At 49.1% G+C, this 23,549-nt stretch overlaps 1 protein-coding gene across 1 annotated transcript in view; it reads left to right on the top strand.

The window, feature by feature from the left end:
* The window catches only part of LOC139415462 (protein phosphatase 1 regulatory subunit 14C-like), a 58,908-nt gene extending 35,973 nt beyond the window's left edge, over nt 1-22,935 (top strand). Inside the window, exons 3-4 of the mRNA XM_071163555.1 lie at nt 2,969-3,001; nt 20,064-22,935. Of these exons, the coding sequence (XP_071019656.1) occupies nt 2,969-3,001; nt 20,064-20,138 (108 nt within the window). The 3' untranslated portion in view covers nt 20,139-22,935. The remainder of the gene's footprint in view (nt 1-2,968; nt 3,002-20,063) is intronic.
* The last annotated feature ends 614 nt before the right edge of the window (nt 22,936-23,549 follow it).

Genomic DNA, 23,549 nt, shown 5'->3' with positions numbered 1-23,549 from the left:
TATATCATCTACTGCATCTTTATGTAATACATGTATCACTAGCCACTTTAACTATGCCACTTTGTTTACATACTCATCTCATATGTATATACTGCACTCAATACCATCTACTGTATCTTGCCTATGCCGCTCTGTACCATCACTTATTCATATATCTTTATGTACATATTCTTTTTCCCCGTACACTTGTGTCTATAAGGTAGTATTTTTGGAATTGTTAGCTAGATTACTTGTTGGTTATAACTGCATTGTCGGAACTAGAAGCACAAGCATTTCGCTACACTCGCATTAACATCTGCTAACCATGTGTATGTGACAAATAAAATTTGATTTGATTCACACAGTCTCCTCTGAACAGTTGATGTTGAGATGTGTCTGTTTCTTGAACTCGTGTAACTTTTATTTGTGCTGCAATTTCTGAGGCTCGTAACTCTAATGAACGTATCCTCTGCAGCAAAGGGAACTCTGGGTATTTCATTTTTGTGGCGGTCCTCATGAGAGCCAGTTCCATCATAGCTCTTGATGGTTTTTGCGACTGCATTTGAAGAAACTTTCATAGTTCTTGAAATTGACTGACCTTCATGTCTTAAAGTAATGATGGACTGAAGTTTCTCTCTGCTAATTTGAGCTGTTCTTGACATAATATGGACTTTTACCAAATAGGGCAAGAAATTCCACAAATTCACTTTTAACAAAGCACATCTGTTAATTGAAATGCATTCCAGGTGACTACCTCAGGAAACTGGTTGAGAGAATGCCAAGAGTATGCAAAGCTATCATCAAGGGCTAAGGGTGGCTACTTTTAGGAATCTCAAATATAAAATGTATTTTTTAATTTAACACTTTTTTGGTTGCTACATGATTCCATAATGTGTTATTTTCATAATTTTGATTTCTTCACTATCATTCTACACTGTAGAAAATTGTAAAAATAAAGAAAAACCTTGGAATGAGTAGGTGTATTCAAACTTTTGACTGGTACTAAAAAACACACATATATATATATATATACAGTGGGGCAAAAAAGTATTTAGTCAGCCACCAATTGTGCAAGTCCTCCCACTTAAAAAGATGAGAGGCCTGTAATTTTCATCATAGGTACACTTCAACTATGACAGACAAAATGAGAAAAAACAATCCAGAAAATCATATTGTAGGATTTTTAATGAATTTATTTGCAAATTATGGTGGAAAATAAGTATTTGGTCACCTACAAACAAGCAAGATTTCTGGCTCTCACAGACCTGTAACTTCTTCTTTAAGAGGCTCCTCTGTCATAAATAAATTCATTAAAAATCCTACAAAGTGATTTTCTGGATTTTTTTCTCATTTTGTCTGTCATAGTTGAAGTGTACCTATGATGAAAATTACAGGCCTCTCATCTTTTTAAGTGGGAGAACTTGCACAATTGGTGGCTGACTAAATACTTTTTTGCCCCAATGTATATCTCACTAGGTCAGGATATTAAACCTCCATGTATATCTCACTAGGTCAGGATATTAAACCTCCATGTATATCTCACTAGGTCAGGGTATTAAACCTCCTCCATGTATATCTCACTAGGTCAGGATATTAAACCTCATCCATGTATATCTCACTAGGTCAGGATATTAAACCTCCTCCATGTATATCTCAGGATATTAAACCTCCTCCATGTATATCTCACTAGGTCAGGATATTAAACCTCCTCCATGTATATCTCACTAGGTCAGGGTATTAAACCTCCATGTATATATCTCACTAGGTCAGGATATTAAAACCTCCATGTATATCTCACTAGGTCAGGATATTAAACCTCCTCCATGTATATCTCACTAGCTCAGGATATTAAACCTCCATGTATATCTCACTAGGTCAGGATATTAAACCTCCTCCATGTATATCTCACTAGGTCAGGATATTAAATCTCCTCCATGTATATCTCACTAGGTCAGGGTATTAAACCTCCATGTATATATCTCACTAGGTCAGGATATTAAAACCTCCATGTATATCTCACTAGGTCAGGATATTAAACCTCCTCCATGTATATCTCACTAGCTCAGGATATTAAACCTCCATGTATATCTCACTAGGTCAGGGAATTAAACCTCCTCCATGTATATCTCACTAGGTCAGGATATTAAACCTCCATGTATATCTCACTAGGTCAGGATATTAAACCATCTATATCTCACTAGACCTTCATTATACTTCTTAAACAACATTATACTAATTTATCGTAATTTGCTGGCTCTCTTGGTGCCTGGCTGTTTATATACAGTTGTGCTTAATATCTCTGGTCTCTATTTAGTTCAATACACTTTATTGATATGGAATGTTAATCACTTACGTTGTAAACAATCTACGTCTCTCTCTCCCTCCCTTTCTCTCTCTCTCTCTCTCTCTATCTCTCTCTCTTTCTCTCTCTCTCTGTGTCTCTGTGTCTCTCTGTCTCTCTGTCTCTCTCTGTATCTGTGTCTCTGTGTCTGTCTCTGTGTCTCTCTGTGTCTGTCTCTCTGTCCCTGTCTCTCTGTCCCTGTGTCTCCCTCTCTCTGTCTCTGTGTCTCTCTCTCTGTCTCTCTGTATCTCTCTCTCTGTATCTGTGTCTCTGTGTCTCTCTGTGTCTCTCTGTGTCTGTGTTTCTCTGTCTCTGTGTCTCTCTCTCTGTCTCTGTGTCTCTCTCTCTGTCTCTCTGTGTCTCTCTCTCTGTCTCTGTGTCTCTCTCTCTGTCTCTGTGTCTCTCTCTGTCTCTTTGTCTCTCTGTCTCTGTGTCTGTGTCTCTCTGTGTTGGTGTCTCTCTGTGTCTCTCTGTCTCTGTGTCTCTGTCTCTGTGCCTCTGTCTGTGTCTTTCTGTCTCCTTGTCTCTCTGTATCTCTCTCTCTCTCTCTCTCTCTCTCTCTCTCTCTGTGTCTGTCTCTCTCTGTGTCTGTCTCTCTCTGTGTCTGTCTCTCTTTGTCTCTGTGTCTGTGTCTCTCTGTCTCTCTAGGAATCCTTAATAGACTGCTATAAACCCACGGAGGTGAGTAGGGACCCTGTGTGTTCCTGTTAGCGCTGACGTTATCCATGAATTCCTATGGAAAACTGTCGATGGCGCATGAATGCTGAATGGCACCAAATAAATCCCATTAGATGTTGGTTTTTGGATTCGCTAGGACGGCACCCTGAGGGTCTGGTGGGGGTGGCTACTGGAGGGGGTGGATGTCGGGCTCAACGCACAGGCAACCAGACACACCCTCTCTCTCTGCTGACCTGAATACACACAAGTGCTGAATGGATAACGCACACACACTGAACATATCCTCTCTCTATACGTTCATAACCTCAAAACACTCACACTGAGTGTGAGTTAATCTCCCAGTTGACTTGTGTGTGTTTAGGTGGTGAGTGTTTGGGTGGAACAGGGGTTAAGCTGTTTTGTGAAAAGGAGAACACACCTAAATTTCATCTCAGGACATCCCATTCTGACTGTCCACTCTAAAGGACACCCCATACTGACTGTCCACCCTAAAGGACACCCCATTCTGACTGTCCACTCTAATGGACACCAGGACACCCCATTCTGACTGTCCACCCTAAAGGACAACCCATTCTGACTGTCCACTCTAATGGACACCAGGACACCCCATTCTGACTGTCCACTCTAAAGGACACCCCATTCTGACTGCCCACCCTAAAAGACACCCCATTCTGACTGTCCACCCTAAAGGACACCCCATTCTGACTGTCCACTCTAATGGACACCAGGACACCCCATTCTGACTGTCCACTCTAAAGGACACCCCATTCTGACTGTCCACCCTAAAGGACACCCCATTCTGACTGTCCACTCTAAAGGACACCCCATTCTGACTGTCCACTCTGAAGGACAGCAGGACACCCCATTCTGACTGTCCACTCTGAAGGACACCAGGACACCCCATTCTGACTGTCCACCCTACAGGACACCCCATTCTGACTGTCCACTCTAAAGGACACCCCATTCTAACTGTCCACTCTAAAGGACACCCAATGCTGACTGTCCACTCTAATGGACATCCCATTCTGACTGTCCACTCTGAAGGACAGCAGGACACCCCATTCTGACTGTCCACTCTGAAGGACACCAGGACACCCCATTCTGACTGTCCACCCTACAGGACACCCCATTCTGACTGTCCACTCTAAAGGACACCCCATTCTAACTGTCCACTCTAAAGGACACCCAATGCTGACTGTCCACTCTAATGGACATCCCATTCTGACTGTCCACTCTGAAGGACAGCAGGACACCCCATTCTGACTGTCCACTCTGAAGGACACCAGGACACCCCATTCTGACTGTCCACCCTACAGGACACCCCATTCTGACTGTCCACTCTAAAGGACACCCCATTCTAACTGTCCACTCTAAAGAACACCCCATGCTGACTGTCCACTCTAATGGACACCCCATTCTGACTGTCCACCCTAATGGACACCCCATTCTGACTGTCCACCCTAAAGGACACCCCATTCTGACTGTCCACCCTAAAGGACACCCCATTCTGACTGTCCACTCTAATGGACACCAGGACACCCCATTCTGACTGTCCACTCTAAAGGACACCCCATTCTGACTGTCCATCCTAAAGGACACCCCATTCTGACTGTCCCCCCTAAAGGACACCAGGACACCCCATTCTGACTGTCCACTCTGAAGGACACCAGGACACCCCATTCTGACTGTCCACTCTGAAGGACACCAGGACACCCCATTCTGACTGTCCACTCTGAAGGACAGCAGGACACCCCATTCTGACTGTCCACTCTGAAGGACACCAGGACACCCCATTCTGACTGTCCACCCTAAAGGACACCCCATTCTGACTGTCCACCCTAAAGGACACCCCATTCTGACTTTCCACTCTAAAGGACACCCCATTCTGACTGTCCACCCTAAAGGACACCCCATTCTGACTGTCCACTCTAATGGACACCAGGACACCCCATTCTGACTGTCCACTCTAGAGGACACACCATTCTGTCTGTCCACTCTGAAGGACACCAGGACACCCCATTCTGTCTGTCCACTCTGAAGTACACCAGGACACCCCATTCTGACTGTCCACCCTAAAGGACACCCCATTCTGACTGTCCACCCTAAAGGACACCCCATTCTGACTTTCCACTCTAAAGGACACCCCATTCTGACTGTCCACCCTAAAGGACACCCCATTCTGACTGTCCACTCTAATTTACACCAGGACACCCCATTCTGACTGTCCACTCTAGAGGACACACCATTCTGTCTGTCCACTCTGAAGTACACCAGGACACCCCATTCTGACTGTCCACTCTAATGGACACCCCATTCTGACTGTCCACTCTAATGGACACCCCATTCTGACTGTCCACCCTAATGGACACCCCATTCTGACTGTCCACCCTAAAGGACACCCCATTCTGACTGTCCACCCTAAAGGACACCCCATTCTGACTGTCCACTCTAAAGGACACCCCATTCTGACTGTCCACCCTAAAGGACACCCAATTCTGACTGTCCACTCTAAAGGACACTCCATTCTGACTGTCCACTCTGAAGGACATCAGGACACCCCATTCTGACTGTCCACTCTGAAGGACATCAGGACACCCCATTCTGACTGTCCACTCTGAAGGACACCAGGACACCCCATTCTGACTGTCCACCCTACAGGACACCCCATTCTGACTGTCCACTCTAAAGGACACCCCATTCTGACTGTCCACCCTAAAGGACACCCCATTCTGACTGTCCACCCTAAAGGACACCCCATTCTGACTATCCACTCTAATGGACACCAGGACACCCCATTCTGACTGTCCACTCTAGAGGACACACCATTCTGTCTGTCCACTCTGAAGGACACCAGGACACCCCATTCTGTCTGTCCACTCTGAAGTACACCAGGACACCCCATTCTGACTGTCCACTCTAATGGACACCCCATTCTGACTGTCCACTCTAATGGACACCCCATTCTGACTGTCCACCCTAATGGACACCCCATTCTGACTGTCCACCCTAAAGGACACCCCATTCTGACTGTCCACCCTAAAGGACACCCCATTGTGACTGTCCACCCTAAAAAAGGACACCCCATTCTGACTGTCCACTCTAAAGGACACTCCATTCTGACTGTCCACCCTAAAGGACACTCCATTCTGACTGTCCACTCTGAAGGACACCAGCACACCCCATTCTGACTGTCCACTCTGAAAGACATCAGGACACCTCATTCTGACTGTCCACTCTGAAGGAAACCAGCACACCCCATTCTGACTGTCTACTCTGAAGGACATCAGGACAACCCATTCTGAGTGTCCACTCTAAAGGACATCAGGACACCCCATTCTGACTGTCCACTCAGAAGGACACCAGAACACCCCATTCTGACTGTCCACCCTAAAGGACACCCCATTCTGACTGTCAACCCTAAAGGACACCCCATTCTGACTGTCCACTCTAAAGGACACCCAATTCTGACTGTCCACTCTAAAGGACACCCCATTCTGACTGTCCACCCTAAAGGACACCCCATTCTGACTGTCCACTCTAATGGACACCAGGACACCCCATTCTGACTGTCCACTCTAGAGGACACCCCATTCTGTCTGTCCACTCTGAAGGACACCAGGACACCCCATTCTGTCTGTCCACTCTGAAGTACACCAGGACACCCCATTCTGACTGTCAACTGTAATGGACACCCCATTCTGACTGTCCACCCTAAAGGACACCAGGACACCCCATTCTGACTGGCCACCCTAAAGGACGCCCCATTCTGACTGTCCACCCTAAAGGACACCCCATTCTGACTGTCCACTCTAATGGACACCAGGACACCCCATTCTGACTGTCCACTCTAGAGGACACCCCATTCTGACTGTCCACTCTGAAGGACACCAGGACACCCCATTCTGACTGTCCACCCTACAGGACACCCCATTCTGACTGTCCACTCTAAAGGACACCCCATTCTGACTGTCCACCCTAAAGGACACCCCATTCTGACTGTCCACCCTAAAAAAGGACACCCCATTCTGACTGTCCACTCTAAAGGACACTCCATTCTGACTGTCCACCCTAAAGGACACTCCATTCTGACTGTCCACTCTAAAGGACACCCCATTTTGACTGTCCACTCTGAAGGACACCAGCACACCCCATTCTGACTGTCCACTCTGAAAGACATCAGGACACCTCATTCTGACTGTCCACTCTGAAGGAAACCAGCACACCCCATTCTGACTGTCTACTCTGAAGGACATCAGGACAACCCATTCTGAGTGTCCACTCTAAAGGACATCAGGACACCCCATTCTGACTGTCCACTCAGAAGGACACCAGGACACCCCATTCTGACTGTCCACCCTAAAGGACACCCCATTCTGACTGTCAACCCTAAAGGACACCCCATTCTGACTGTCCACTCTAAAGGACACCCCATTCTGACTGTCCACCCTAAAGGACACCCCATTCTGACTGTCCACTCTAATGGACACCAGGACACCCCATTCTGACTGTCCACTCTAGAGGACACCCCATTCTGTCTGTCCACTCTGAAGGACACCAGGACACCCCATTCTGTCTGTCCACTCTGAAGTACACCAGGACACCCCATTCTGACTGTCAACTGTAATGGACACCCCATTCTGACTGTCCACCCTAAAGGACACCCCATTCTGACTGTCCACTCTAAAGGACACCCCATTCTGACTGGCCACCCTAAAGGACGCCCCATTCTTACTGTCCACCCTAAAGGACACCCCATTCTGACTGGCCACCCTAATGGACACCCCATTCTGACTGTCCACCCTAAAGGACACCCCATTCTGACTGTCCACTCTAATGGACACCCCATTCTGACTGTCCACTCTAATGGACACCCCATTCTGACTGTCCACTCTAAAGGACACCAGGACACCCCATTCTGACTGTCCACTCTAATGGACACCCCATTCTGACTGTCCACCCTAATGGACACCCCATTCTGACTGTCCACCCTAAAGGACACCCCATTCTGACTGTCCACCCTAAAGGACACCCCATTCTGACTGTCCACCCTAAAGGACACCCAATTCTGACTGTCCACTCTAAAGGACACTCCATTCTGACTGTCCACTCTAAAGGACACCCCATTCTGACTGTCCACTCTGAAGGACATCAGGACACCCCATTCTGACTGTCCACTCTGAAGGACACCCCTTCTGACTGTCCACTCTGAAGGAAATCAGGACACCCCATTCTGACTGTCCACTCTGAAGTACACCTCATTCTGACTGTCCACTCTAAAGGATACCCCATTCTGACTGTCCACTCTGAAGGACATCAGGACACCCCATTCTGACTGTCCACTCGGAAGGACACCAGGACACCCCATTCTGACTGTCCACCCTAAAGGACACCCCATTCTGACTGTCAACCCTAAAGGACACCCCATTCTGACTGTCCACTCTAAAGGACACCCAATTCTGACTGTCCACTCTAAAGGACACCCCATTCTGACTGTCCACTCTAGAGGACACCCCATTCTGTCTGTCCACTCTGAAGGACACCAGGACACCCCATTCTGTCTGTCCACTCTGAAGTACACCAGGACACCCCATTCTGACTGTCCACCCTAAAGGACACCCCATTCTGACTGTCCACTCTAAAGGACACCCCATTCTGACTGGCCACCCTAAAGGACGCCCCATTCTGACTGTCCACCCTAAAGGACACCCCATTCTGACTGGCCACCCTAATGGACACCCCATTCTGACTGTCCACCCTAAAGGACACCCCATTCTGACTGTCCACCCTAAAGGACACCCCATTCTGACTGTCCACTCTAAAGGACACCCCATTCTGACTGTCCACTCTAAAGGACACCCCATTCTGACTGTCCACCCTAAAGGACACCCCATTCTGACTGTCCACCCTAAATGACACTCCATTCTGACTGTCCCCTCTAAAGGACACCCCATGCTGACTGTCTACCCTAAAGGACACCCCATGCTGACTGTCTACCCTAAAGGACACTCCATTCTGACTGTCCACCCTAAAGGACACTCCATTCTGACTGTCCACTCTAAAGGACACCCCATTCTGACTTTCCACTCTGAAGGACACCAGCACACCCCATTCTGACTGTCCACTCTGAAAGACATCAGGACACCTCATTCTGACTGTCCACTCTGAAGGACACCAGCACACCCCATTCTGACTGTCTACTCTGAAGGACATCAGGACAACCCATTCTGAGTGTCCACTCTAAAGGACATCAGGACACCCCATTCTGACTGTCCACCCTAAAGGACACCAGGACACCCCATTCTGACTGTCCACCCTAAAGGACACCCCATTCTGACTGTCCACCCTAAAGGACACCCCATTCTGACTTTCCACTCTAAAGGACACCCCATTCTGACTGTCCACCCTAAAGGACACCCCATTCTGACTGTCCACTCTAATGGACACCAGGACACCCCATTCTGACTGTCCACTCTAGAGGACACCCCATTCTGTCTGTCCACTCTGAAGGACACCAGGACACCCCATTCTGTCTGTCCACTCTGAAGTACACCAGGACACCCCATTCTGACTGTCAACTCTAATGGACACCCCATTCTGACTGTCCACCCTAAAGGACACCAGGACACCCCATTCTGACTGTCCACTCTAATGGACACCCCATTCTGACTGTCCACCCTAAAGGACACCCCATTCTGACTGTCCACTCTAAAGGACACCAGGACACCCCATTCTGACTGTCCACTCTAATGGACACCCCATTCTGACTGTCCACTCTAATGGACACCCCATTCTGACTGTCCATCCTAATGGACACCCCATTCTGACTGTCCACCCTAATGGACACCCCATTCTGACTGTCCACCCTAAAGGACACCCCATTCTGACTGTCCACTCTAAAGGACACCCCATTCTGACTGTCCACCCTAATGGACACCCAATTCTGACTGTCCACCCTACAGGACACCCCATTCTGACTGTCCACTCTAAAGGACACCCCATTCTGACTGTCCACCCTAAAGGACACCCCATTCTGACTGTCCACCCTAAAAAAGGACACCCCATTCTGACTGTCCACTCTAAAGGACACTCCATTCTGACTGTCCACCCTAAAGGACACTCCATTCTGACTGTCCACTCTAAAGGACACCCCATTCTGACTGTCCACTCTAATGGACACCCCATTCTGACTGTCCACTCTAAAGGACACCCCATTCTGACTGTCCACTCTAATGTACACCCCATTCTGACTGTCCACTCTAATGGACACCCCATTCTGACTGTCCATCCTAATGGACACCCCATTCTGACTGTCCACCCTAATGGACACCCCATTCTGACTGTCCACCCTAAAGGACACCCCATTCTGACTGTCCACTCTAAAGGACACCCCATTCTGACTGTCCACCCTAATGGACACCCAATTCTGACTGTCCACCCTACAGGACACCCCATTCTGACTGTCCACTCTAAAGGACACCCCATTCTGACTGTCCACCCTAAAGGACACCCCATTCTGACTGTCCACCCTAAAAAAGGACACCCCATTCTGACTGTCCACTCTAAAGGACACTCCATTCTGACTGTCCACCCTAAAGGACACTCCATTCTGACTGTCCACTCTAAAGGACACCCCATTCTGACTGTCCACTCTAATGGACACCCCATTCTGACTGTCCACTCTAAAGGACACCCCATTCTGACTGTCCACTCTAATGTACACCCCATTCTGACTGTCCACTCTAATGGACACCCCATTCTGACTGTCCACCCTAATGGACTCCCCATTCTGACTGTCCACCCTAAAGGACACCCCATTCTGACTGTCCACCCTAAAGGACACCCCATTCTGACTGTCCACTCTAAAGGACACCCCATTCTGACTGTCCACACTAAAGGACACCCAATTCTGACTGTCCACTCTAAAGGACACCCCATTCTGACTGTCCACTCTGAAGGACACCCCTTCTGACTGTCCACTCTGAAGGAAATCAGGACACCCCATTCTGACTGTCCACTCTGAAGTACACCTCATTCTGACTGTCCACTCTAAAGGACACCCCATTCTGACTGTCCACTCTGAAGGACACCAGGACACCCCATTCTGACTGTCCACCCTACAGGACACCCCATTCTGACTGTCCACTCTAAAGGACACCCCATTCTGACTGTCCACTCTGAAGGACATCAGGACACCCCATTCTGACTGTCCACTCTGAAGGACACCCCTTCTGACTGTCCACTCTGAAGGACATCAGGACACCCCATTCTGACTGTCCACTCTGAAGGACACCCCATTCTGACTGTCCACTCTGAAGTACACCTCATTCTGACTGTCCACTCTAAAGGATACCCCATTCTGACTGTCCACTCTGAAGGACATCAGGACACCCCATTCTGACTGTCCACTCTGAAGGACACCAGGACACCCCATTCTGACTGTCCACCCTACTGGACACCCCATTCTGACTGTCCACTCTAAAGGACACCCCATTCTGACTGTCCACCCTAAAGGACACCCCATTCTGACTGTCCACCCTAAAGAAGGACAACCCATTCTGACTGTCCACTCTAAAGGACACCAGGACACCCCATTCAAACTGTCCACCCTAAAGGACACCCCATTCTAACTGTCCACCCTATAGGACACCCCATTCTGACTGTCCACTCTAGAGGACACCCCATTCTGTCTGTCCACTCTGAAGAACACCAGGACACCCCATTCTGTCTGTCCACTCTGAAGTACACCAGGACACCCCATTCTGACTGTCAACTCTAATGGACACCCCATTCTGACTGTCCACCCTAAAGGACACCAGGACACCCCATTCTGACTGTCCACTCTAATGGACACCCCATTCTGACTGTCCACCCTAAAGGACACCCCATTCTGACTGTCCACTCTAAAGGACACCCCATTCTGACTGGCCACCCTAAAGGACGCCCCATTCTGACTTTCCACCCTAAAGGACACCCCATTCTGACTGGCCACCCTAATGGACACCCCATTCTGACTGTCCACCCTAAAGGACACCCCATTCTGACTGTCCACTCTAATGGACACCCCATTCTGACTGTCCACTCTAAAGGACACCAGGACACCCCATTCTGACTGTCCACTCTAATGGACACCCCATTCTGACTGTCCACTCTAATGGACACCCCATTCTGACTGTCCACCCTAATGGACACCCCATTCTGACTGTCCACCCTAAAGGACACCCAATTCTGACTGTCCACTCTAAAGGACACCCCATTCTGACTGTCCACTCTGAAGGACATCAGGACACCCCATTCTGACTGTCCACTCTGAAGGACACCCCTTCTGACTGTCCACTCTGAAGGAAATCAGAACACCCCATTCTGACTGTCCACTCTGAAGTACACCTCATTCTGACTGTCCACTCTAAAGGATACCCCATTCTGACTGTCCACTCTGAAGGACATCAGGACACCCCATTCTGACTGTCCACTCTGAAGGACATCAGGACACCCCATTCTGACTGTCCATTCTGAAGGACACCAGGACACCCCATTCTGACTGTCCACCCTACAGGACACCCCATTCTGACTGTCCACTCTGAAGGACACCAGGACACCCCATTCTGACTGTCCACCCTACAGGACACCCCATTCTGACTGTCCACTCTAAAGGACACCCCATTCTGAATGTCCACTCTAAAGGACATCAGGACACCCCATTCTGACTGTCCACTCGGAAGGACACCAGGACACCCCATTCTGACTGTCCACCCTAAAGGACACCCCATTCTGACTGTCAACCCTAAAGGACACCCCATTCTGACTGTCCACTCTAAAGGACACCCAATTCTGACTGTCCACTCTAAAGGACACCCCATTCTGACTGTCCACTCTAATGGACACCAGGACACCCCATTCTGACTGTCCACTCTAGAGGACACCCCATTCTGTCTGTCCACTCTGAAGGACACCAGGACACCCCATTCTGTCTGTCCACTCTGAAGTACACCCGGACACCCCATTCTGACTGTCCACCCTAAAGGACACCCCATTCTGACTGTCCACTCTAAAGGACACCCCATTCTGACTGGCCACCCTAAAGGACGCCCCATTCTGACTGTCCACCCTAAAGGACACCCCATTCTGACTGGCCACCCTAATGGACACCCCATTCTGACTGTCCACCCTAATGGACACCCCATTCTGACTGTCCACCCTAAAGGACACCCCATTCTGACTGTCCACTCTAAAGGACACCCCATTCTGACTGTCCACCCTAAAGGACACCCCATTCTGACTGTCCACCCTAAATGACACTCCATTCTGACTGTCCCCTCTAAAGGACACCCTATGCTGACTGTCTACCCTAAAGGACACCCCATGCTGACTGTCTACCCTAAAGGACACTCCATTCTGACTGTCTACCCTAAAGGACACTCCATTCTGACTGTCCACCCTAAAGGACACTCCATTCTGACTGTCCACTCTAAAGGACACCCCATTCTGACTTTCCACTCTGAAGGACACCAGCACACCCCATTCTGACTGTCCACTCTGAAAGACATCAGGACACCTCATTCTGACTGTCCACTCTGAAGGACACCAGCACACCCCATTCTGACTGTCTACTCTGAAGGACATCAGGACAACCCATTATGAGTGTCAACTCTAAAGGACATCAGGACACCCCATTCTGACTGTCCACCCTAAAGGACACCAGGACACCCCATTCTGACTGTCCACCCTAAAGGACACCCCATTCTGACTGTCCACCCTAAAGGACACCCCATTCTGACTTTCCACTCTAAAGGACACCCCATTCTGACTGTCCACCCTAAAGGACACCCCATTCTGACTGTCCACTCTAATGGACACCAGGACACCCCATTCTGACTGTCCACTCTAGAGGACACCCCATTCTGTCTGTCCACTCTGAAGGACACCAGGACACCCCATTCTGTCTGTCCACTCTGAAGTACACCAGGACACCCCATTCTGACTGTCAACTCTAATGGACACCCCATTCTGACTGTCCACCCTAAAGGACACCAGGACACCCCATTCTTACTGTCCACTCTAATGGACACCCCATTCTGACTGTCCACCCTAAAGGACACCCCATTCTGACTGTCCACTCTAAAGGACACCAGGACACCCCATTCTGACTGTCCACTCTAATGGACACCCCATTCTGACTGTCCACTCTAATGGACACCCCATTCTGACTGTCCACTCTAAAGGACACCCCATTCTGACTGTCCACCCTAATGGACACCCAATTCTGACTGTCCACTCTAAAGGACACTCCATTCTGACTGTCCACTCTAAAGGACACCCCATTCTGACTGTCCACTCTGAAGGACATCAGGACACCCCATTCTGACTGTCCACTCTGAAGGACACCAGGACACCCCATTCTGACTGTCCACCCTACAGGACACCCCATTCTGACTGTCCACTCTAAAGGACACCCCATTCTGACTGTCCACCCTAAAGGACACCCCATTCTGACTGTCCACCCTAAAAAAGGACACCCCATTCTGACTGTCCACTCTAAAGGACACTCCATTCTGACTGTCCACCCTAAAGGACACTCCATTCTGACTGTCCACTCTAAAGGACACCCCATTTTGACTGTCCACTCTAATGGACACCCCATTCTGACTGTCCACCCTAAAGGACACCCCATTCTGACTGTCCACTCTAAAGGACACCCCATTCTGACTGTCCACTCTAATGGACACCAGGACACCCCATTCTGACTGTCCACTCTAGAGGACACCCCATTCTGTCTGTCCACTCTGAAGGACACCAGGACACCCCATTCTGTCTGTCCACTCTGAAGTACACCAGGACACCCCATTCGGACTGTCCACCCTAATGGACACCCAATTCTGACTGTCCACTCTGAAGGACATCAGGACACCCCATTCTGACTGTCCACTCTGAAGGACACCAGGACACCCCATTCTGACTGTCCACCCTACAGGACACCCCATTCTGACTGTCCACTCTAAAGGACACCCCATTCTGACTGTCCACCCTAAAGGACACCCCATTCTGACTGTCCATCCCCTAAAAAAGGACACCCCATTCTGACTGTCCACTCTAAAGGACACTCCATTCTGACTGTCCACCCTAAAGGACACTCCATTCTGACTGTCCACTCTAAAGGACACCCCATTTTGAATGTCCACTCTAATGGACACCCCATTCTGACTGTCCACCCTAAAGGACACCCCATTCTGACTGTCCACTCTAATGGACACCCAATTCTGACTGTCCACTCTAAAGGACACCCTATTCTGACTGTCCACTCTAATGGACACCAGGACACCCCATTCTGACTGTCCACTCTAGAGGACACCCCATTCTGTCTGTCCACTCTGAAGGACACCAGGACACCCCATTCTGTCTGTCCACTCTGAAGTACACCAGGACACCCCATTCTGACTGTCAACTCTAATGGACACCCCATTCTGACTGTCCACCCTAAAGGACACCAGGACACCCCATTCTGACTGTCCACTCTAATGGACACCCCATTCTGACTGTCCACCCTAAAGGACACCCCATTCTGACTGTCCACTCTAAAGGACACCCCATTCTGACTGGCCACCCTAAAGGACGCCCCATTCTGACTGTCCACCCTAAAGGACACCCCATTCTGACTGGCCACCCTAATGGACACCCCATTCTGACTGTCCGCCCTAATGGACACCCCATTCTGACTGTCCACCCTAAAGGACACCCCATTCTGACTGTCCACCCTAAAGGACACCCCATTCTGACTGTCCACTCTAAAGGACACCCCATTCTGACTGTCCACTCTAAAGGACACCCCATTCTGACTGTCCACCCTAAAGGACACCCCATTCTGACTGTGCACCCTAAATGACACTCCATTCTGACTGTCCCCTCTAAAGGACACCCCATGCTGACTGTCTACCCTAAAGGACACCCCATGCTGACTGTCTACCCTAAAGGACACTCCATTCTGACTGTCCACCCTAAAGGACACTCCATTCTGACTGTCCACTCTAAAGGACACCCCATTCTGACTTTCCACTCTGAAGGACACCAGCACACCCCATTCTGACTGTCCACTCTGAAAGACATCAGGACACCTCATTCTGACTGTCCACTCTGAAGGACACCAGCACACCCCATTCTGACTGTCTACTCTGAAGGACATCAGGACAACCCATTCTGAGTGTCCACTCTAAAGGACATCAGGACACCCCATTCTGACTGTCCACCCTAAAGGACACCAGGACACCCCATTCTGACTGTCCACCCTAAAGGACACCCCATTCTGACTGTCCACCCTAAAGGACACCCCATTCTGACTTTCCACTCTAAAGGACACCCCATTCTGACTGTCCACCCTAAAGGACACCCCATTCTGACTGTCCACTCTAATGGACACCAGGACACCCCATTCTGACTGTCCACTCTAGAGGACACCCCATTCTGTCTGTCCACTCTGAAGGACACCAGGACACCCCATTCTGGCTGTCCACTCTGAAGTACACCAGGACACCCCATTCTGACTGTCAACTCTAATGGACACCCCATTCTGACTGTCCACCCTAAAGGACACCAGGACACCCCATTCTGACTGTCCACTCTAATGGACACCCCATTCTGACTGTCCACCCTAAAGGACACCCCATTCTGACTGTCCACTCTAAAGGACACCAGGACACCCCATTCTGACTGTCCACTCTAATGGACACCCCATTCTGACTGTCCACTCTAATGGACACCCCATTCTGACTGTCCACCCTAATGGACACCCCATTCTGACTGTCCACCCTAAAGGACACCCCATTCTGACTGTCCACCCTAAAGGACACCCCATTCTGACTGTCCACTCTAAAGGACACCCCATTCTGACTGTCCACCCTAATGGACACCCAATTCTGACTGTCCACTCTAAAGGACACTCCATTCTGACTGTCCACTCTAAAGGACACCCCATTCTGACTGTCCACTCTGAAGGACATCAGGACACCCCATTCTGACTGTCCACTCTGAAGGACACCAGGACACCCCATTCTGACTGTCCACCCTACAGGACACCCCATTCTGACTGTCCACTCTAAAGGACACCCCATTCTGACTGTCCACCCTAAAGGACACCCCATTCTGACTGTCCACCCTAAAAAAGGACACCCCATTCTGACTGTCCACTCTAAAGGACACTCCATTCTGACTGTCCACCCTAAAGGACACTCCATTCTGACTGTCCACTCTAAAGGACACCCCATTTTGACTGTCCACTCTAATGGACACCCCATTCTGACTGTCCACCCTAAAGGACACACCATTCTGACTGTCCACTCTAATGGACACCCCATTCTGACTGTCCACTCTAAAGGACACCAGGACACCCCATTCTGACTGTCCACTCTAATGTACACCCCATTCTGACTGTCCACTCTAATGGAAACCCCATTCTGACTGTCCACCCTAATGGACACCCCATTCTGACTGTCCACCCTAAAGGACACCCCATTCTGACTGTCCACCCTAAAGGACACCCCATTCTGACTGTCCACTCTAAAGGACACCCCATTCTGACTGTCCACCCTAAAGGACACCCAATTCTGACTGTCCACTCTAAAGGACACTCCATTCTGACTGTCCACTCTAAAGGACACCCCATTCTGACTGTCCACTCTGAAGGACATCAGGACACCCCATTCTGACTGTCCACTCTGAAGGACACCCCTTCGGACTGTCCACTCTGAAGGAAATCAGGACACCCCATTCTGACTGTCCACTCTGAAGTACACCTCATTCTGACTGTCCACTCTAAAGGACACCCCATTCTGACTGTCCACTCTGAAGGACACCAGGACACCCCATTCTGACTGTCCACCCTACAGGACACCCAATTCTGACTGTCCACTCTAAAGGACACCCCATTCTGACTGTCCACTCTGAAGGACATCAGGACACCCCATTCTGACTGTCCACTCTGAAGGACACCCCTTCTGACTGTCCACTCTGAAGGACATCAGGACACCCCATTCTGACTGTCCACTCTGAAGGACACCCCATTCTGAGTGTCCACTCTGAAGTACACCTCATTCTGACTGTCCACTCTAAAGGATACCCCATTCTGACTGTCCACTCTGAAGGACATCAGGACACCCCATTCTGACTGTCCACTCTGAAGGACATCAGGACACCCCATTCTGACTGTCCACTCTGAAGGACACCAGGACACCCCATTCTGACTGTCCACCCTACAGGACACCCCATTCTGACTGTCCACTCTAAAGGACACCCCATTCTGACTGTCCACCCTAAAGGACACCCCATTCTGACTGTCCACCCTAAAAAAGGACACCCCATTCTGACTGTCCACTCTAAAGGACACCAGGACACCCCATTCAAACTGTCCACCCTAAAGGACACCCCATTCTAACTGTCCACCCTATAGGACACCCCATTCTGACTGTACACTCTAGAGGACACCCCATTCTGTCTGTCCACTCTGAAGGACACCAGGACACCCCATTCTGTCTGTCCACTCTGAAGTACACCAGGACACCCCATTCTGACTGTCAACTCTAATGGACACCCCATTCTGACTGTCCACCCTAAAGGACACCAGGACACCCCATTCTGACTGTCCACTCTAATGGACACCCCATTCTGACTGTCCACTCTAAAGGACACCCCATTCTGACTGTCCACTCTAAAGGACACCCCATTCTGACTGGCCACCCTAAAGGACGCCCCATTCTGACTTTCCACCCTAAAGGACACCCCATTCTGACTGGCCACCCTAAAGGACACCCCATTCTGACTGTCCACCCTAAAGGACACCCCATTCTGACTGTCCACTCTAATGGACACCCCATTCTGACTGTCCACTCTAAAGGACACCAGGACACCCCATTCTGACTGTCCACTCTAATGGACACCCCATTCTGACTGTCCACTCTAATGGACACCCCATTCTGACTGTCCACCCTAATGGACACCCCATTCTGACTGTCCACCCTAAAGGACACCCAATTCTGACTGTCCACTCTAAAGGACACCCCATTCTGACTGTCCACTCTGAAGGACATCAGGACACCCCATTCTGACTGTCCACTCTGAAGGACACCCCTTCTGACTGTCCACTCTGAAGGAAATCAGGACACCCCATTCTGACTGTCCACTCTGAAGTACACCTCATTCTGACTGTCCACTCTAAAGGATACCCCATTCTGACTGTCCACTCTGAAGGACATCAGGACACCCCATTCTGACTGTCCACTCTGAAGGACATCAGGACACCCCATTCTGACTGTCCACTCTGAAGGACACCAGGACACCCCATTCTGACTGTCCACCCTACAGGACACCCCATTCTGACTGTCCACTCTAAAGGACACCCCATTCTGACTGTCCACTCTGAAGGACATCAGGACACCCCATTCTGACTGTCCACTCTGAAGGACACCCCTTCTGACTGTCCACTCTGAAGGAAATCAGGACACCCCATTCTGACTGTCCACCCTACAGGACACCCCATTCTGACTGTCCACTCTAAAGGACACCCCATTCTGACTGTCCACCCTAAAGGACACCCCATTCTGACTGTCCACCCTAAAAAAGGACACCCCATTCTGACTGTCCACTCTAAAGGACACCAGGACACCCCATTCAAACTGTCCACCCTAAAGGACACCCCATTCTAACTGTCCACCCTAAAGGACACCCCATTCTGACTGTCCACCCTATAGGACACCCCATTCTGACTGTCCACTCTTATGGACACCCCATTCTGACTGTCCACTCTAATGGACACTCCATTCTGACTGTCCACCCTAAAGGACACCCCATTCTGACTGTCCACTCTAAAAGACACCCCATTCAGAGTGGCCATTTTTAATGACACCCCACTCTCTCTGCCTCTCTGTCTATCTGTCTCTCTCGCTCTCTCTCTCTCTCTCTGTCTATCTGTCTCTCTCTCTCTCTCTCTCTCTCTCTCTCTCTGTCTCTCTCTCTCTCTCTCTCTCTCTCTCTCTCTCTCTCTGTCTGTCTGTCTATCTATCTGTCTCTGTCTCTGTCTCTGCAGGTCTTTGTCAGGGAGTTGTTAGGGAGGATACGAGGGATGAGGAAACTCAGTGCGCCCACCAAGAAGGGCCTATAATGGTCGTCTACCCACTCTGCTGTGGATCGGCCATGACCCAGCTGCAGTTCATCCACAACGACTGCAGCTAGACCGCAAATGGACAAGTACAGACTGGACTCAACTGCTAGTGTCAACATGGATTTAGCTACCCAGTAGCTTTGTGACCATTACCCCTAAATCACTTTACAACAGTACAGCTGAGATACAGCACCTCTACAGCTGAGATACAGCACCTCTACAGCTGAGATACATCACCTCTACAGCTGAGATACAGCACCTCTCTACAGCTGAGATACAGCACCTCTACAGCTGAGATACAGCACCTCTCTACAGCTGAGATACAGCACCTCTCTACAGCTGAGATACATCACCTCTACAGCTGAGATACAGCACCTCTCTACAGCTGAGATACAGCACCTCTCTACAGCTGAGATACAGCACCTCTCAACAGCTGAGATACAGCACCTCTACAGCTGAGATACATCACCTCTACAGCTGAGATACAGCACCTCTCAGCACCTCTACAGCTGAGATACAGCACCTCTACAGCTGAGATACATCACCTCTCTACAGCTGAGATACAGCACCTCTACAGCTGAGATACAGCACCTCTACAGCTGAGATACATCACCTCTACAGCTGAGATACAGCACCTCTCAGCACCTCTACAGCTGAGATACAGCACCTCTACAGCTGAGATACATCACCTCTCTACAGCTGAGATACAGCACCTCTCTACAGCTGAGATACAGCACCCCTCTACAGCTGAGATACAGCACCTCTACAGCTGAGATACAGCACCTCTCAGCACCTCTACAGCTGAGATACAGCACATCTACAGCTGAGATCCATCACCTCTCTACAGCTGAGATCCATCACCTCTACAGCTGAGATACAGCACCTCTACAGCTGAGATACAGCACCTCTACAGCTGAGATACAGCACCTCTACAGCTGAGATACAGCACCTCTACAGCTAAGATACAGCACCTCTACAGCTGAGATACAGCATCTCTCTACAGCTGAGATACAGCACCTCTACGGCTGAGATACATCACCTCTACAGCTGAGATACAGCACCTCTACAGCTAAGATACAGCACCTCTACAGCTGAGATACAGCACCTCTCTACAGCTGAGATACAGCACCCCTCTACAGCTGAGATACAGCACCCCTCTACAGCTGAGATACAGCACCTCTCTACAGCTGAGATACAGCACCCCTACAGCTGAGATACATCACCTCTACAGCTGAGATACATCACCTCTCTACAGCTGAGAAACAGCACCTATCTACAGCTGAGATACAGCACCTCTACGGCTGAGATACATCACCTCTACAGCTGAGATACATCACCTCTACAGCTGAGATACAGCACCTCTACAGCTGAGATACAGCACCTCTCTACAGCTGAGATACAGCACCTCTACAGCTGAGATACAGCACCTCTCTACAGCTGAGATACAGCACCTCTCTACAGCTGAGATACATCACCTCTACAGCTGAGATACAGCACCTCTACAGCTGAGATACATCACCTCTACAGCTGAGATACAGCACCTCTACAGCTGAGATACAGCACCTCTACAGCTGAGATACAGCACCTCTACAGCTGAGATACATCACCTCTCAGCATCTCTACAGCTGAGATACATCACCTCTCAGCACCTCTACAGCTGAGATACAGCACCTCTCAGCACCTCTACAGCTGAGATACAGCACCTCTACAGCTGAGAAACAGCACCTCTACAGCTGAGATACAGCACCTCTACAGCTAAGATACATCACCTCTACAGCTGAGATACAGCACCTCTACATCACCTCTACAGCTGAGATACAGCACCTCTACAGCTAAGATACATCACCTCTACAGCTGAGATACATCACCTCTACAGCTGAGATACAGCACCTCTCAGCACCTCTACAGCTGAGATACAGCACCTCTACAGCTGAGATACAGCACCTCTACAGCTGAGATACAGCACCTCTACAGCTGAGAAACAGCACCTCTACAGCTGAGATACAGCACCTCTACAGCTAAGATACAGCACCTCTACAGCTGAGATACAGCACCTCTACAGCTGAGATACAACACCTCTGTACAATAACTTCTAGTAGGGAGATTCACAAATACGCTTTGTTGTGCAATTAAAGTTCAAATCCACTGCATTTAAAACAGTCAGCAATAATGTAATGAATTCAGGTTTGGTGAAATTATACCCAGGATAAATATAAGCCTTCCACAACCACAAGACCCACTAATAATTTAATTATTTTATCAAAAATATAGTTGTCCCTGCTTTCATTTGTTTGTTGTTGCAATAATCACTGATCTGTCTTTTCAGCACTGACTATAAAAATAGCCCTTCTTTTGTTGTTGTTGCATAATGCACATTCACTGGTCTCATCAACTCTCTCTCAACCACAAGCCCACGTGATAGTCCAGTCCAAGTTCAGCCATCTTGGATCTCGGTATAATTTTACCAGCTCTACATTCAGTAGTTGATTTGTTATGACCCTGCCTTCCGTTTTCCGTTTAAACAGCATGTTAGCCTGTCCACTTTGTTCAGATGTTGAAATCAAGTGGTCGTCCTTATTTTCTCAGAATGAGAACGAGTTGCCAATTCCTGATAGAAATTGTTCATGTTTATTGCATACTTAATAAACACAGACTAAACAGCTAGTTTAACAGTCTTTATGTGACTAAAATGCTGCTAACTATAATTTCACAATACAGCCGTGTCTCTACACTACAGCCGTGTCTCTACACTACAGCCGTATCTCTACACTACAGCCGTATCTCTACACTACAGCCGTAACTCTACACTACAGCCGTATCGCTACTCTACACTACAGCCGTATCTCTACTCTACACTACAGCAGTATCACTACACTAAAGCCGTATCACTACTCTACAGCTGTATCTCTACACTACAGCCGTATCACTACACTACAGCCGTAACTCTACACTACAGCCGTATCTCTACACTACAGCCGTAACTCTACACTACAGCCGTAACTCTACACTACAGCCGTAACTCTACACTACAGCCGTATCTCTACACTACAGCTGTATCTCTACACTACAGCCGTATCTCTACACTACAGCCGTATCTCTACTCTACACTACAGCCGTATCTCTACTCTACACTACAGCAGTATCACTACACTACAGCCGTATCACTACTCTACAGCTGTATCTCTACACTACAGCCGTATCACTACACTACAGCCGTAACTCTACACTACAGCCGTATCTCTACTCTACAGCCGTATCACTACACTACAGCCGTAACTCTACACTACAGCCGTATCTCTACTCTACACTACAGCCGTATCACTACTCTACAGCGTAACTCTACACTACAGCCGTATCTCTACTCTACACTACAGCCGTATCACTACTCTACAGCCGTATCTCTACTCTACA

Source organism: Oncorhynchus clarkii, chromosome 8, assembly GCF_045791955.1.
Source record: "Oncorhynchus clarkii lewisi isolate Uvic-CL-2024 chromosome 8, UVic_Ocla_1.0, whole genome shotgun sequence".
NCBI classification, from domain to species: Eukaryota; Metazoa; Chordata; class Actinopteri; order Salmoniformes; family Salmonidae; genus Oncorhynchus; species Oncorhynchus clarkii.
Note: the sequence above shows the minus strand (reverse complement) of the source record. Positions and strands in the feature narration are given on the sequence as shown.